Source organism: Tyto alba, unplaced genomic scaffold (genome assembly GCF_018691265.1).
Source record: "Tyto alba isolate M040663 unplaced genomic scaffold, T.alba_DEE_v4.0 Super-Scaffold_17, whole genome shotgun sequence".
Lineage (NCBI taxonomy): Eukaryota > Metazoa > Chordata > Aves > Strigiformes > Tytonidae > Tyto > Tyto alba.
In genome coordinates, this window is record NW_024881279.1 from 18,353,901 (window position 1) to 18,372,699 (window position 18,799).

Genomic DNA, 18,799 nt, shown 5'->3' on the forward strand with positions numbered 1-18,799 from the left:
GTGGGATCAGCAATCTTCGAGGTGGTACATCCCCCCACCGGTATGACCTGTCATAGTCTCATTGACTTCAATTTACAACCCCAGAGGAACTGTTCTACTAACTCCTCTGCCCGTTGCCCAAACTGGTTAGAGGCATGCATGGAGCTGCTTTCTTCATTCTGAAGAATAAAGCTGATTTATAGCCCTTACAAATCAGATTTTTTTTTTTTTTTTTAAGGAAAGAATGCTCACTCTGCAACGCTGTCACAATTTGAAAACAATTATCTCCTTTCTCAAACTTTTTGTGCAAATTTAACTATATGCAGTTGCATTTCTGTTCTCTTCTGACTTGCTCCAAATTCACGTATACCACTCTAGTTCCCTGACAGAGAGTTGGTAATTCCAGACTCAATGTAATTACATGAAAATCATTAACCTGTATAAATGACTGTTATGTGTGTGGGGTTTTTTAATAATATTTATGCATTATTTTTTACTCCTTTCTTCACCCTCCTGAATAGGAATACAGGTGTTCAGGACTAGATGAGAGTCAGAAAAAAATTATGCTCCTAGTGCTAGAAGAAATCACACAACTTTTTGGCTGATACTTTGAGATAAAAAGGAAAGGATTTAAATTTTGAACCCTAATAATAATACAAATATTTTATTTTAAAAACTCAGGAACTCTAAGAATTCTTTCATGTTCCTTGGACTAACTCAGAGAGCAGAAATCCTAGGTTGTCAGCTCCATACTCAAAATCTCTCAATTCTATAAATTACAGAGTACAAAGAGATTTTGTTTCTCTTACTTGGAACTCAATGAATAATATAAATAAGAGCATATAAATATCAGAATACCCTGTGACTTATTCATCTGAAATAATAATACTTTCAATACAATGTATCTACCCACTCTGTTCCAGTTAGGTACTAGACATGGACCAAAGGGATCTTCTGGCAATGATGTCAGAAAAAGTTATAAAACACAACAGAATTATCTGAAATATTAACTATTTAATTTCTTCAATAAGTACATTGTAACACAATAACTGTTTTAATATTTTCCAGTCACAGTTCAAGTGGGAAAATACACAGGAGAGTTGTGTTTTTTGTTAAAGACATAACACTGTTTGATCATAATAGCATCTACTACATTCCAGCTTAAAGAAAGCTATTTTGTCATCGGCAAAAGGAAAAACTACCTTGCCAATGTCCATTTCTCTAAGTACAACACATTTTCATAATGTACATAGATTACTAGCTGTGCTTCAGTACAATAGCCACAGTAACGCTCCTTGTTTACAATCTGAATGGATTCAGATGAAAGGGGAAGGGGAGAACATGTCATATGCTGAAGACGTCCTTTGTTTTTTGACAGTAAGAGAGACTGATTTTCTTTCACATTCCAGTTCTGCAGCTGATTAGCACAAACAGCTAATCAAATTGAGAAATTATATGGTAGATTAAATTTTTGATTAACACTTTTCCCCAAGCCTTAATAAGCATCTACCATAGTTACTAGAGGTCTGCTGTACTGGTCATTCAGGTTTTTGATACATGCCAGGCTGCTTTTGTGTCACATTTGGCTGACAATGGGACATTGCAGCATCTGCAAAATTCTCAGTTAGGACAAAATATTCAGGCTCATTTACTGGCAGGTAAACAGAGAAAGAGATTTGAAAAGTCACCAGTTCATTTATTATATTTCAGGTTTTGAATGCCTGTTATGTTTGGGCACTAGAGATTCTTTACAGGCTTCTAACACACACGATTTGATAGAGGGAATCCTGCAAACAACAGTCCTCATTTAGCAGCACACACTTCTCTATGGGCTTCACTCTAAGTTAAACAACGATGTTCATTTCCTTTTCCTGCTCAAAATTCTCTCAACACAGTGTGGAAAGAACAAGGTGCCTAGTTACCCCACTCTGTGATAAACCTGTATTTTGAAAGTGAGACTTTGAAAGGGAGCAGCAAAGCAAACAGTCAAGGCTGGTGGGGAGGAGCCGTAGCAGGCACTGCAGCACTGGTAGCACTCACAAGTCTAACATTTCCTTCTGTCTCCTTCAATTACACCGCTGCTTTATCACAGTATGCTCGTTGGCCGTGTATGTAATCCGTGTGTTGTGTGTCCATAACACCATGTAATTGGGTTTAATGCAAGATTATTATCTATGTGCATGCAATGGATAGCTACAAATGGTGCATCTGCAGGCTTGTAACGTTCCCAAGAGTGAATTACTGTCATACTTCCCGATTACTGCTTCTCCCACAACTGCCATGGTTTCCAGGCTTCGTATCCCCAGTGCAACTATACATCCAGTAAATGAAACCGGAAAATTTATTAAGACTTAACCAACGCATCTCCATAATTAAGCCTCTCACATAAACAGTTTTCTTGATAATATTATTTCTGTTCAGAAGTGGGTGAACTGATACAAAAAAAGATCGAGCAGCTCACCCCAAGTTGGCAGTGGAGCTCAGAAGGGAACGCAACAGTCTGGCGCTGGCAGTGACAGAAAGGCAACTTCTCCAAGACTCCAAAGCTTGTAGGGGGGGAGTTCAGTGTTGGTAAATAAAAATATATGAAGGAATATTTTCACAGTGTACATGTGGACTGGAACTGTTGAATCCATGCAAGATTAGACATCTCCATCACGATTCATGCACATAAAAAAGAGGATCTTGGGGTCTGTATGAGACTAGAGATGAAACATGAATTTCAGTGTCTGCATTAGCAGCAAGATTTAACACTAACAGTGATAGAACCTTAGACCTCTATGTTAGCAGATTTGTATTACTTACTCTTAAACCTCTCTCCAACTACATAAAAAGCCATTGCAAGAGGAAAAGAAATTCTCTGTTTCCTGTATTCAACAAGGGTTAAGCAAAGCAGTAACGGGTTTAAATTTCAGAAAGGGGAATTATGATTAGATATAGAGGAAATGTTTCTTACAATAAGAACAGGGAAAATACAGAAAAGAGCTGTTACAGAGTGTGCAGCCATCAGCAGCGGAAGCCTGTAATAAAAGACTAAATGAATCCTTGGCAGGAATAGAGCGGGAGTCAATGGCCCTGCCCTAGGGTGGGACAATAGACGACAACTTCAGACCCCTTTCAGCCCTTATGTACTACTTGATATAACTAACAGCAGGGACATTTTACCAATTCCAAAAAGTGAATCTAAATCTGTTTTTAGTCATAAAACCAAGACTTGAATTTTATACACTGCCATAATTAATATTTGTAATTAACTTTGAGTTTGTAGGGTAAAAGGAGTTCTATTTTCAATAGCTGTAGAAAGCTATTTTTCACACAGGTCAGAAGGGATTTGCATTAAACATTTACTGCTTCTCATGGCCTCTGATGAAAAAGCAAAATGGCTTTGTCGCTCCACCCCTCAGCACTGACTACAGCCCTCAACCTTGACTTTCAAGGCACCCAAGATGTGCTCGTTAAGCAAGGTTCAAAACTCAACAGGATCTCTTCAGAGTTTTGGTGAGTCCTGAGTGCCTCTTGGACTCAATCCTTTGATCTCCTCAACAACTGTTAAAGTTAAAGCCCACAACTACTATGTGGGCATATAGTGAAAGCAACTGATGCTGCACTGATTAATCCATTACTCTCAACTGTTAGAAAACATAATGATCTCACAAGGGGCCTTATTCACTGACATACAGCAGTACAGCTCTGATCTGACACCTCAAATTAGCAGCAAAAGCAGGAACAGCTGGGTTTTTGTCTCAATATTTGTACCCAACTCCAAAATGAGTTGGCACTATACAAGTGCTATTTTTAAATACAACGTTAGCCCAGGCAAATAATCTAAATAGTCTCCAGGTGACAAGTAAAATCCACTGAAATAAATAAAAATAACTAGTTGCCAATTTGTGGTTTCTGTTCTAGTATTAGTCTTCTGCCAACATGTTCACAAATGGTCTCATTACAGCAACATGAGAGGCTCTAGCATTGTTAACTTGGGAAGCTGACTTCAAAAATACAATTAGTCTCAAGGATACAGAGTAAAGAAGATGTTCCTTTTAGAAATGTATGAAAAAATAAAATAAATAAGTTTAGCATGGAATTATGCACAAAACTGCCAGCAGTGTTTACTGCTACAACTGCCTGATTCTTACCATTCTGTGGCTGATTTTAATTTGCATATAACTGTCAGATTTTAACTATTTAAGCTTATTATAAAGGCCAGATGTTTGTGGCAGATTTTTTTTTTTTCCCTTGAAGGAGTGAGATTACTTTCAAAAAAAAATCAGGCTTTGGGGAAACAGGGCTATCGTAATAACAAATTATTTTTTTAAAATGCCTGTTTTGTCACCCAGCAAGAACCAGGGTGATCACATTTGCCTACAGCAGTAACTTTAGTCCTGTAGCTGCTGCATTAACTCTCCTTAGAGAGTGGCTGTGCCTTGGCTGGAGTCACTGGGACTGGTGAGGACAGGAGCTGAGCTTAACAGCAGAGGAGAGGGAAAGACAGGACCCACAGCTAAGAATGGTCGGGCAAGCTATCTGGGTAAAGAGATTGGCACTAGCAATCAGTGTGAATGGGTAAAAGGCCAGAAAAAAAAATCATGTGGACCTGTATAATCAAAATTGTATTGTTATATGTATGTAAGAGAGAGCAAAATTAAGGATTCTGGTGACTTATGTCTGGTGACTGATGCTGAAACCTTTCTAGCATTAATCTTTAGCCCTGCATTTAGGTTGTATGTGCACATAAGCATCAGTGTGCCTGAATTTACTTACTTATACTGACACGCAAGTAAATAAAATATGCTAAAACAAGATAAAGTAGAAAATAGAAGAACAGAATAAGATTAACTATGCCAAGACAAAGTAAAATAAAATAGAATAAAGGTTATAGAGAGAATGAGGGTACACGGTTCATTTAGGTTGCGAACTTTGTTAGATGTTAAGTCAAGAATGTCATTCACATGGTCTTAACATGAAATGTCTCACTGCTTCCCCTTATGGAAGTCTCTTTTTTCCGTACACAGAAGGACATATCCATTTTCCCACGCAATCACATCACCCCTATTAGTTGCATAAAAGATAGGTACCAGTTGCATCCCCCAATTCTTTCTAATGCCTATGCCCAGTGAGGGTTGAAAAAGTTTTTTAGAGAAATTTCAGTCAGCTTTTCAATATTTTACATGACATTCTAATTCTAGGCAGAAAATACAAATTCAATCCAGCCTGCATGGACACTTCAGTTATAAAAGCATTGGTGCAAAGACAAAAGAACACAGGCTGAAATTATTCTGCCACTGCTTTATTTTTAAATTAAGGATTCTCCAATGTGTTATTTTTCTAAACTCATAAATGGCACAAGAAACACTGCCTTTACTTTTTTTTGAATCAAGACATTTTCTCAAGTCTTTGCCCAAAGGCCATAATTTTTTCAGTACACTGTATTGGGAATGACTGCTGTGGCTCTAACTCCAAATTACATCCATAATTTTCTGTATTTGGACTCAGAGAAAGAAAAGTATTTTTGCAAACACTGAAAAAATTTTTTACATCATCAGGGTGGTTTTGATGTTTCTCTATGGCACCCAGTTTTCAGAGCTGATATTATTGCCTATAACCACTGGGAACAAGTCCAATTATCATAATACCCAGACCAATGTCCACTGAAGTCAGTGAAAATCGTGTCGCTGATTTCAGCAGGGAGTGAATCGAGTCCCTGCAATCTATTTATTTAGGCGCAGATTTTCACAGGAGCCACAGTGATCAAAACCATAATTGTATTCAATTTCAACTCACCTACATTTTGTTTTGTAGATTAATTTGAAAATCTCTTGTTCAATTAATTAATATAATTAAATTAATAACAGAATGATAGTACTTTAATACAAATTGATTGTTAAAATGATACACCTTTTTTTCTTTTTTTTTTTTTCTTTTTTTTTTTTCAGCTTATACAGCGATCTCTCATACTAAATATGGCTCTTGGTGTTACCCACTTGCATGCATGTCAGATACTGTAGTTTATGGATTCTGTGCTATTCCTGTCAAAATCAATGGAAACTGGATTGGGTTCTCAATGCATACAGAGGTCTGGAAAGCCCACCAGAGTGTATTTATGGAAAGTGTGAAAAAGAATCAACATGACAGGGTCAGATCAATCATACAAACCTTAAGTTTGAGGCATCAGGTTCCTGCCTGAACAGTTGTTTCTGTTTAAGTCCTGTCTGAAGCTAAAACATCTTATAAACCAATTCAAACTAACACAGTCCAGCTCCATTGTTTAAAAGGAACAACAGCTTTTGCCATTTTTTCAGGCTGAAGGCATTTAATGATGGAGATTTCCAAGTTAAAAGGTTTCAGCATTCAGTCAGCTGAGTGCTGTGGTTTTCTTATAGGACTCCACCAAAAGAAATTGTAAAGAAACCGATTAAACTTGGATCAGAAGGGAAGAGTATCATTCTTCAAAACCAAGTTTTAATTAGTCCCATCCTGAGTATGCTGCAACCTTAATGCTATAACCTTATAGCAAAAGCCTCTATTTTGATAGACTTCCCTACCGTAACGAACCTATCTTTTTCACACTTGTCAGTGTAACACACCCAGGAGCAGCAAAGCCATTCCAAGTGGCAGACAGGACTTAGTTGTCTTTTCAGAGCTAGAGGAAGTGACAAAAGATGGACTTCTGCATCCATTGTAAGGGGCTACGCGACCATGTTCCACCTCGTCGGGACAGTCGCCGTGCCAGCCTGTTGCCACTTGCCCAGCTGCCGCAATGCGGCACTGCCTGCGGGCCTGCGGACTGCTGCGCGCCCCACGCTGAGCGCCAGCACCGCCGGAGGGGCGAGCTGGCAGCCCCCGCAGCCGCAGCAGGCAGCTCCTCGGGAAGTGGAAATACAACAGTGAACAGAAATGGCACTGGCAGCAGCCTGCCTGGGTGTCTGGGTGTCAGTGCAAAAGGTTTTGCGACAGCCTGTTAGGAGGCAGGCGACTGGCATCCATGGGGAGGGGGCTGCCAGACCCCTGGTTTCCATTTCCCTCTGACGGCACACCTACCAGGTCCTGCAGGCAAAATAACGCCCCGTGTTCCTCTTGCCAGAGCGGTCCCCCTGATTTCAGGAGCCCGGTGTCTCTGCCGCCCTTCGGCTCCCAAGGCCATTGGCATTCCCACTGGGAGGGGGCAGCACGAAGAGATCTTTCACAGCTCCGTCAACATGACAACGGGCACAGTGCAGCACAGAACCACAAAGGCAATTCTCAGCTTTTCACAGCAAAGGAAGGAAAAGAATCAGATCTCTAAAAGAGGGAACTTCACCTTTACTGCCAAAACTGCCTCCCTTAAGTGCAAGAGATGCAGATCATATTTGTGGAATAATTTTATATTCTAACAGTATGTGATGCTCCTTCCAGCAATTCATCCATGCTGGAAATTAAGGCTAATATAAATCCACATGAATTAAATAGGGAATGTGTGATATACACATTCTGGGAATTCAGACTTGCATGTATGACCAGTTGTTAAGGAAAAGCTACATATATAGAGGAAAGAAATGTTTTGAACGAACAAAGACAACATGCAGTTCCTAGACAAGGGCAATTACATGTTTCTTGGTGAAGCTCAAAAGGGATCTGCTTTCCATCAGGATTTTCTTGTACTAATACATTCGACAGCTCTTGTGTGCATCACACGAGAAAAAGGTCAATATGTTTAAAAACATCTATCTTTCCAATTTTTAAATTTCTCCCAAACACCACCTTCCCATGAGAAGCAGCAATACCTGCTTATATTCATGCATGCGTATGCAACACAGCTAAGAAACCATAACAATTTGAATAGCAAATACTCACAGTGTTTCATTTGCGTTCAGTCCACGCAGTGAAAAAGTGCAAAATAAAATATGCACAGGAAAAAATTCGAAGCACTCATGATCTGTTCAGGAACATTCTACAAGCGCAAGAAGTAGCTAAATAAAAGGAGTCAACTGTTCTCCATACATGGCTGTTTCTCTGTAATATCTGCATGCATACAAAATAAAATCTAACTGCCATTGTGGATGGTCTGTCCTAACTGTTTCAGCGTAAGTATTAGCTGAAGTGCCTCACCCGATTTCTAACGCCCTAGCCGTGGACGGGAAGACGGGGTGTCTCGCAGATAAAATGGACCCAACCCTTTTAAGACATCACTGAAATTGCCCAAGGAGCCAGTAAGAAGCTTGGGTGCTCGCGGAATGGACTACCCCCCTCCCCAGAGCCCGCCCAGCCCGCAACCTCCTCTTGCACCAACGGGGCTTCTCAGCGGCCTTCAAGCGTCGTCGCAGAGATGCTGCATTGCGGCAATTTATCGATCACAGTAGCCAAGTCCAAAGCTGAAAGCCATGAACAAGATTTGCTCTCCCACCCTCCCTTCTCCCAACAAAGCACTTTTGGTGGCAGACACAAGCTAAGATTCTAATGGCAAAAGACGCAAAAGAAAATCTGAATTACCAATCTGGTGAACAAAGACCTTGTTCAGTATATGCTCCTACATCCTTTTATCACAGCCATCAAAATGCCTTCCACAATGTTCTCTTCTGTTTTACTCTCAAATAAATCCCAGTGTCAGCCACTGTCTGGTACTTGAAAACCACAGATATCTCATGCCACCTAGCACCGTGAAGACAAGAGGGATGCATGCAATTTTTAAAAATTAATGGCACTACTGCTTGTTCTTTCCTTCAGTGGCTTTATGTAGCCACCTCATTTGATGCTCTTTCAACTGACCAAGCTGTTTTCTGAGGTATCTCTAAAATACTCAAAAGTAACATGGTATATCACAACGAAGGTTTCTGGATGACCTTACAGCATTTAAAAATCTGTTTCTAAAGATCTCCAGATGTCCTAAGTGTGGCCATCCATCACTCATACATAATAAAACAATGCATTCAGATTACTCACCCCAGAGCAGAAACTTAAGAAATGTAATTCTGCTTCAATAGTATCGAACCAATTAACATGAAACTGTGTCATTTAAGATAACTAAATTAACACAGGAATTGTGATTGTTTGGCTTCAAATTACTTTAAAATTATTTCATACTTCCACCCGTAATGCAGCTCTTAAATTTTCTTTTTTCTTAAACACAGAATTGTATATGCTATGTAAAGAAAGTCTAATTTACACTAATCATATGCATTTCCTTTTAAAGTTTTAGAAATTACTTTTCCTGATTTAACCATAACATACATGATCTTTTCATCGGATATACTAGCACACATATATACTTACGTTATATGCATAACCCTGTGAACAGCAGGAAAAAAAGACACTGTGACTTTTAGATCAGAGGAAGCTTCTAGCTATGCAATTTTTTCAGGTGCAGATGTAATTATGTACTTCACTTACAAGCTAACTATCTACATAGTACTGTTTTGATTTCTAATTTACTGTAGATACAAGATTATTGTCCCAGCTCAAAATATTGGATAATGCTAATAATAAGTAACACATAGAACCCTGATCCCAGCAGCTACAGTTTAAATATCTGACAGAGTACTTGAAGTGGTAGACCAACAATTCTGGTGTAGAGAGCTCTGATCATAATTTAATTCTCTCTTTCCACAGAAACCAGGCTTTTGAGTCCTCTCTTGTATGAAGACTGGCTACAGCACAGAGCCTTTGTCTATGTTGTTCTGCCAGCACAGCAGAGGGACAAAAGCAACCTCTAAAAAAGACAAACCATTTATACCCTTATAGGTCATGAACAATACCTTAATTGCACACACAAATAAAGAAGGGAACCATTACGTGTTGTGAAACATTTTTTGAAATCATCATTTTTCTTTTTCTGTTTCAGTGATGGATCCCAGAGCAAGCAGGAGATCCTGAATTCACCATGAGTTCTGGACCCCAAATGCTGTCACCAAAGGGCTGAGGGCATCCCGGTATAGTTGATATCGGTATCACAGAAACCTGTGCCACACAGGCGTGCAGCCTCCTCCCCCAGCCAAAGAGGCCCTAGTAATGCCGACAGGATTACATCCAGCTACCATAGTATTGTCATCCAGCTGCTTTGGGGAGTCATATAAACAATGAATTGCAAATTATGGCATAAAATGACAGCTCATCTACCTTGAACTTGTTACTTTTCCTCAGAACTCTGTCATCACCTCAACTTTACCTGCAAGGAGTTTTATTCCCATCATAGTCTTCAGCTCAGCTTTTGGTTAAGGTGTTGAGCTGCATGTCTGCATTAAATATACAGCTGAGTGTCCTCTGGATTAAGTCGTTCACATTCATTTGACTTTCAACAGTCAAAATGCTTGTTCTACATCTTTTATATTACTGATGAAGAAACTATATTAGTCAAAGGGGAGGGAGGGCAAGTCACACGATGAGCAGAGCATGCAAATGAAACGATTAGTATCATGGGAGAGAAGGTTTGCCAGAAACCTCTGTGTCTCCTGGAGTTTTGACTTTGGAGTCTCTCAGAGCAGTGACTGCAGCACCGATAAAGGGCTCACACTACACAAGCCATAAAATCGGGCTTCCTCAAAAAGCATATTGGTCAGTGATTCATGAAACTAATAATTCTAACCTGGCACTGCTCTTATCTTGATAAGTTCTGCAGTCTGGATGGCTCCAGGCTATTTTTAAAGGGAAAAAAACCTCCAACCTAATGGAAGCAGGAAAGGAGAATGAGCACAGCATTCAACTACTACATATGCTCCAGGAGGGGAAAAATCCATCTTTTCTAAATATGTAATATAATTAGGCATCCGCACTGAGGATTGATAGAAATGTTCATCAATTTGCTGGGACATGCCTGGAATACTGCAGGATTAGCAAAATCATTGATCAATGAATTTATGCAAATATATTCTCCCCATAAAGAGAGAGTTACATTATAACTGTAACAGGCATCACTGATTTTCAGAGGCCCTCTCTTGCCCGCTCTTATTTTATCTCAGCTGGTCTTTGATATAAAGCCTGTCACCACGGTGCCATCTGGATAGTGTTCCTTTCACTATGCTGTACTTCCAACCTCTCATTTTGTAATATGTTATAGAACAGAGGTTATCTCAGATTTCATTTCCATATCCTGAGCAATGACACCAGATCTCCCATCGACATGTATCAGCAAATAAAAACATTTCTTATCAAGCAACCATGTAAGCACCCCATCTTTCCTCCATCAATTCTTTGTGCTAATTATGCATCTCTTTGCACTAGGGTCCATTGGGGGTGCAGTACCTTTCTAAAAGCTCTCCAGAAAATGGCATTTCTGTAGTTAATCTTATCTCCAACTGATTTATATAAGAGAGACCCTGTAATAACAACTGCCAGGTTCTTCAGGAACATTTTCTTTCCCTTAAAGACCTACAGTGATACAGGAGGCAGGAAGAATGGGAAGGGTATAAAATACAGGACAGTCTAATAAGTAATGGAGTAAAGAAAAATGGAAATTATCATTTGTCCACTGATCCCTCTATGCTCTGGGTGCACCATTTCTCAATTGCCAAACCGACTTTTGTTCTACCTCTGGCGTAACTCAATTGCCTGTGATACAAGTTCAACACAGAAAACCGAGGATACTTGGAAAAGCCAAACTCCTTCTTTTTCACCTAATTTCACCTAACTGGTAGATACTGCAATTACTCATATACTGCCCATGGTTACTGCCTTCAGACATGTATTATGTACATGCTAACTGATGAAATAACTAAAGGTTTTAAATTAATTTTATCCATTTACATACATTTGAGCTAACATATACACTTGGGTAAAAAAAAATAAACCCACCAGCAAAACCCCCAATAATTTTAATTTACCGTACTCAAATATGAATAAGTAAAACAGCTATGCACAACATTTTAAATAGAAATCTCATTTTCATTATTGTATGTGGGTATTTTGGTATCAGTTATAGGAACACAATTTACAGACTTCAAATTTGATCCTGATTGCCTCAACCGATCATAATTTCCAGGAAAATAAAGGAGGAAATCACATTTGTGTGGCATTTTCAGGCTTTCATTAAGCAATGACATCTCATATATTTAGAATTATGTCATGACTTTCGCTCTCTGACTCTCCACGTTGGGAAAGCAAATAAAAATCTCCTATCTAGTTAAGACATGCCCAGAATAGCATTTTGCAAATAAGTAAAACTGACTATATAACTGAGTGTTCAGCATACAGAAGACAACCGTAGGAACAATGAAATCCTGGCTGTAGCACAAAATAATGGTATATGTTTAGAAAAGTTCTTAAAAGTTTGCTAAGACAAAAGTGAGTGTGTATTATAAGCATACTCATCTATGACATCTCTATCAGAAATTGCAGAGATTACTAAATTTTTTATGAAACAGAATCCTTTATAACAGGAACATATGGGATTGAGAAAAGGAAAGCATGAATAACCCTACTGCACCTGTAAAATGCTCGCAGTGATTGGAATTGTCAGGCAATGTACAGAAGAACCGGGGGATGCAGAGCGCAACCAGCCTGACGGATCGCGCTCCGTCCCGCTGAACACGACTCGGTGCCGCATCAGTTTGAAAGAAACCAGCGTGTGGCACTTGTAGCTGTGCAATTTTCTGGGCGTTTGTCGTGGAGCAGGAAGAAGAGGGAGGCACTAATGCTTGGAGAGAAAAGCTTATATATATAGACACTAATAGAACAATTTTAATTTCTGAGAGTCCTATTATTTTCGTTGTAAGATTTCAGGGATGGAAGGGTGGTGTATTTTCATTTATGTTTACATTTTACAATCTGAAAAATTAACTTTTTTTTTTTTTCAAGATCTAATATTTAGGGATTATTTAGAATTGAAGTTACAATTTAAATTGCTTCTTGCACTTCTTCAGTATTACTTGTGAGTGAATTATCACTATTTTTCATCCTAAAGCATCCAGAGTTGGATGGCGGATTTCTCCGTGCATAGTTTGTTGCTACAGAGTCAATGACAGAATCAGTGCTCATTCGTTTCAAAAAGCAGATGAAACTCAGGAAAGAGGATTTTTCAAGCTCAGAGATATTATATGAAAGACCTACAACAATTAACATGACTAACAACAAACAAAACCCAAAACCATTCCAACTAGCTCTGCACAGCAAGAACTCATTTCCCTTCTTTAATAGAATACTATCCACAGACATCCTAGGATCACCTCTTGGTATGATAAAATCTTTTGGGTTTGGGAGTATTTTTTACAGAAAATCTGCAATGAACAAAGTGCGTTCAAGCTCCAGTCCCTCTGGCTATCATTATAATGTAGAAGGAAAACCAGTTTTTACAATATAAAACAAGGAAAACACTCCACCTAAGTTGCCAACAGTGACTCATAATTCTTTCTCTCCTGTCCACATGGCACAACTGCCATGTCACCACACAGTTTTCAAGCTACCCCAGTGAGGCAAAACAATAATAAATAAATTAAAAGGGGGTTTTGCTAAATTGAGTTCTCTATCTTACTGAGAAATGGATCCTAACAACACAAGTATTGTTCAGCACTTCCAGTCAAATGACAATAGCATGTTCATTCACTCAATATTACTAGTTTATCCAGTTCAACTGAGCTTGTCAAACCACCTTGAAATAAATTATTTTTATTCATGTATCCTAAGAGGCTGAAGGTGGAATTCTGAGCTCTGAAAAAGTTCTATCTCCGACGCTTCATCATTTTCGACATTTGGGAATAAAGCTATGGACTAATTTCTAATCTACAAAGGATATGAACATCATATTGCCACACACTATAAGGAATACTGGACAATTATTCTGAATAATTATTTGGGGTTTTTTGTTTTCTTTTGTGAGTTTTTTTTTTTAATAATCTTTAAATGTGCATTCAGCTACACTAATACGTATTTCTCAATAATACTGGTTTTGCCAGATACTGCCATAGGACATAACTAAAAATTAAGCAGAGCAGAAAACTTTCTCCTACTAAAAATGACACTTCAGTTAGTGAAAGTTTCACACCAATTTTCTTAAACTTTTTTGCACATTTCTATTCCAACAGGTCATAAATTAGTTATTAACTTTTGCCACCCCTTTATAAATACATGCCCCTTTTACATTTTATTGCTGTTTCAGCGGTTGCACACACCTTTCTGTGTCTTGGACTGCAAGAACAAACCCACTGAAATATGCTTTATTGTCTTACAAAAAGGGGGAAAGGAAGTATGTCAACAAGAAAAATCCCAACAGATTAAACCCAAAAACCTTCATGGGAAGCCATACAGAAAATCTGACACAAAAATGAACAAAACCAACCTCAACGCACACCTCCCAAGAAAGGATGTTTAAGTCAGTATGTCAGTTCTGTACCTAATTTCTCGGACATTATTTTCACCATGCTGCAGGGACAAAGACAATCAACAGAAGGCACCAAAGCACTTTATACTCAACATTTTGGAACTTTTTAACCCAAAACTCAGAGTCACCAGTAGCACTTGGCACCTGCATTATGGTCTACGTAGGTTAGGTCACAGGATCAGGGACAGCTTTTGGGACATACGAAACACAGAAGCTCGTAAGCGAAGAGGGGATCAAAGGACTGAGTTTGCACTGGGAGCCGCAGTCAGCGCCTTGGTCCGATCCAAGCTTCAGCTGAAGTTAGCAACTCACTGCACCGTGCCACGTACGGAAATTGGTCACAAATGTCAGTCTTGTTTTCATCTCTGCCTCTGTGTTATTTGTCAGTACAGGAACGTGTATCACAACACAGAACAAGAAAATAAAAGTAGTACATGAAAACAGTTTGTTGATAAGCAGAAATAAGTAACACGGACCACTGAGGGCTCTTCATTTCGAAGGATAACTGCACAACTTCCTTGTCCTACACCTCTCAAATCACCAAGCTCCTTGTACTCGTGTTTTTTGAGGAATTCAAGATGAATGAAAAATGCAATCTAGAAACCAAAGTGTTTTTAAAGAAAGAATTCTTAAATTTATTTCTGTTAGTAATTCTAAACATTTCGTCTCTGCCCCGAGTTATCTACAGAATTTAGAATTCTGTAGACAGGCGGGTGTGCAGAGAAAAGATGCAGATATGTAAACGTTTGATATCAGAAAGGTCACGAGATTTCAGTAAGATAAAGAAGAAATACATTGTTTGGTACTCTTGCAAACTGTTCAAACAGATAATTAGATTAATTTTTGCAAGAATCATTAAATATTTTCTACATACCGCATTACGGGTTAAAATATATCTCCATAAAGTACATAGTGGGTCTGAAAGGATGACATTTGTTTTCAGTTGTTAATATTCTTTGATCATTCAAATTGCTTTAAATTTTTAACGTTTATGACTGTTTTACAACTGAAGATATGATATTCTCTGGCGCATTAAGCAAATTTGTTTTGATAGATTAAATGCTTGAACTTGCTTTGGAGAAAAACTTGGAAAAAATTCAGGCTAGGTTGGAAGTATAAAGCTCACATTTTGTGACTGCAAGAAAAATATCTTTGGAAATAGATACAATCAATCTCTTTTCTCATCTTTTAGAATTAAGACTGATTTTTCCTGTAGCAGTATGTCTGTGCCGAAAATTAAAAATGCATTAAAGAACTGATTATGATGTATTTTATATATCCTCCTCTTCTCCCACCCACAAATAACTGGCATAGAATTAACCAATTAAAGGCAGAGAGGTAAATAAAGTAATTCAACATTTACTACATCCTGGGGAGAAGGAATACATTCCCAGCAATTTCTGCAGAGCCTGCAGAACTCGGTAATATTACAAAAAAGGCTCCATTTATTGCCCAGCCTATTTTAGTGAAAGTTATAGCACAGTCTACTGTCAGTGGAGGACTGATTCACTCTCTGCGGATATGGAAAATCAGTCCATTAAAAAAAAAGAAGAAAAAAAGTCAATTTTATAGGCGTTCATGATTTTTTTCTTTTTTTTTCCTTTCTTTCACCACACAGTAGACTTTTTAATCTGACAGACAAGTAGAAGTTTATAGTGGTAACACATTACTTTTTACTGAAAAGCGCTGTTAATATAGAATTAAAACAATACTCTTGGTAACATAAGTTCCCAGACAAGGAACTCTGCAGATGCCTACTGTGAGCTCAATATGAGCATCACACGCTGTGCGATCAGTATCAATATCCCAGCCTGGAGATAGAGGGGCCAGAGGTACCTGTGCTGACCGTGCCAGGCAAACACGCACAGCCACCACGCCGGGTCCCTCAGAAGGCAGAACTTGCTCCTGCTGAAACCGAGCATCCGTACAAGGTGGGTAGAGCCCCTGGGGAAGAATCCCCTCCGTTATCACATGTGTGCTCAAAACCACTGTGGTGCCAGGCACAGCGCTGTCTATAAAGCCCGTTGTTTTGCCTGTTCTCAGAAGACAAAGGCAATGTCTTGAGCCTGCTGACCCTCCAGGTGCCAGGACTGTGCGAGGCAGGTGCTTATTTTAGCCATCTACCATTTGCTGTTTCCTATCACCATGTAATTTAAGGGCAAGCTGTTCAGCAGTCTGAGCAGGCCTTCCCTGCTGTATTTAAGCTTATACTGTTTCAGTGCTGGACCAGTATGAACTCCAGTTCAGATGCTGAGGGTTTGAATTCTGGAGGGGTTGCCCCCATGACACTCCCTCTCCATTTTGGCTTAGGACTGTGGGCTTTCACAAATATTAACACTTTCAGCTTAGCAATATTAACTTTCAGGTAACAGGGAAAGCTTTATATCAGTTCACATAGTCGACACCTATTCCAGAAAAGGTCTCTAAGTGAACAAGAAACTATTAGTAATAAGCACATTATCTGCTCAGAGACTGAGTTCTGGGTAATATGGATTTTACATTGCAATGACAGTGCTCTAAAGCTAATGTGCATTTTCTCTCTTAGAGTCAGCTTTCACTGACTCTTTCACTGTCAAATCTTTCTTTTCTTTTTTTGGTCTGTGCTGCAGCTTTAACAGCCAATGTGTAAAGTTTGTGGTACATGAAGAGCACAACGTGGTGTTATTTCAGCCCTCAGAGAAGGATCCTCCCCAAAAGCCAATGACTGCACTGAACAAGCCTGCCAAACGCCTGTCTCTCCTCCCTCTTACATACCAAACACCTTTTAAACAGCTTTTTGTCTAGGGCAATTGTCAGATACCTCGTAATATCGTTCCCCGTGAACCTGTTACCCATCCGCTACTCGACATTTCGCAGACCTGGGCAGGTTTCTGGCTGCAGAGCATACCTCGGACGCACTTTGAATACAGCTGAACCCCATCTGTTCCACGCAGCAGCGAGCACGGCAATTTCCCTGCTCCTCAGGAGCGGCAGCAGAGAAGTCGTCTATTGTGGTTTAATTAGCAGTAACCCCAGCCTGGGGGAAGTGTGAGATTTCACTTTGCTACCTACACCACCGGGCTGAGGTGGGAAGGAAGGGTACCGAGCCCCCACATTCGCCCAGCACTGCAGCGCGGGGAGAGCCGCCCCCCCCGCCGCCCCAGCACGGCACCAAGTCAACTCACAGGATCTCCAGGTCGCGCAGGGCTCGGAAGGCTCCATCTTCGATGCAGCTGATCTGGTTGTTGTCCAGTTGCCTGCAGAAAGGAAGGGAGAGGATGAAGGCTGGCCGGTACGGGCAGAGCTGCCTCGGCGCGCCAGGTTGGGGGCTTCCCCGTCCCCGAGGTGTCCCTCCACCCCCTCGCAGCGCCTGCTCGCCACCCGGCGCAGGGCTGCTCGGCTGCCACGCTGCTCTGGCTCTGCTCGCTGCTGTCTGACAGCGCTGCACGCTACCGCACACTGAAGCCTGTCAGGTCTCAGTAAATATTAATTGCGCCTTTTTTTTTTTTTTTTTTTTTTAAAGGCAGAAGGGAGTAATTTCATTACATTAGGGCATCCAATCCATTATGAGCTTTTACCGTCATGTCACTGAAACAATTTCATTAAGCTAAAGGCCTGTAAATCATTGGAGGTCACTGTGCTGCCCTCCGTGACCTCCCAGAATGCCTTTTTTTCTTTTACTGGAAGTTGGAGTCCTCTGTCCTGACAGTACTAAATCTCCAGGCTTTATCTGCCCAAGAGCTGTGAGAGTGCATAGGGAATATACCAATTCCAAATTAGACTCAACTAATCTAATTTTATAGTCTTTTTATTATTCTAAGCACCAAATGTCTGTGGTGGTTCGATGCCTCTCTGCATTGTTACTGGTCCCATCTGGTAGCCCGTTCTATTGAAAGATTTCTGACTAAATACAGATTCTGTCTAACTGCATCAGGGAGAGCAATCCAGTGACAGAAAGCATTATACACATGTACACTTAAAACACTATTTTGCTTCAAAATGTGTAATTTAATATTTGGATGGTGGAGTTCTCTCATTTGTCTCCCTGCATACACATGATTTAAACATATTTTACAATATATGTGGATACAGCAGTACAGCTACATCTGTCTCTTCTGCTTAGAAAATTAAAGTTGTAAGTTGTAATTTAAAATTCAGTGATTACATTTTCTGACATCTGATACCTTAAATTTTACACTTAGAGAAATAAAATTATGTACCTACCCATGTGTAAGTAAAATAGCTGCATTTCCTAAAGAAACTGATGCAGGCTCCCAGCTCTATATTATACTGTCCTTTTCACAGTATAAACTTTAGATTTGGTGAGGCAGGGACCGTTTTTTCCGTGTGTGTAAAGTATCGTGAACAAAGATATCAAAACTGCACTGCAGTTTCTGGCTGCTATTAAAAACTCCTGAATACATACGCAGAGATAGCAAATATATTTCACCCGTGTATAATACATTTGTACAGTTTTACCAACTTCTTTCCAATTATTTGCTGTACCTAGCTTTTGTCTAAATAGACATTTATCAAAACTTTCTTCTTGTATAACAATTA

The 18,799-nt window shown here is 39.6% G+C and overlaps 1 protein-coding gene across 1 annotated transcript in view; it reads right to left on the reverse strand.

The window, feature by feature from the left end:
- SLIT3 (slit guidance ligand 3) overlaps nucleotides 1-18,799 on the reverse strand; it is a 525,410-nt gene that overhangs the window by 211,752 nt on the left and 294,859 nt on the right. Inside the window, exon 7 of the mRNA XM_042790009.1 lies at nucleotides 17,425-17,496. Within this exon, the coding sequence (XP_042645943.1) occupies nucleotides 17,425-17,496 (72 nt within the window). The remainder of the gene's footprint in view (nucleotides 1-17,424; nucleotides 17,497-18,799) is intronic.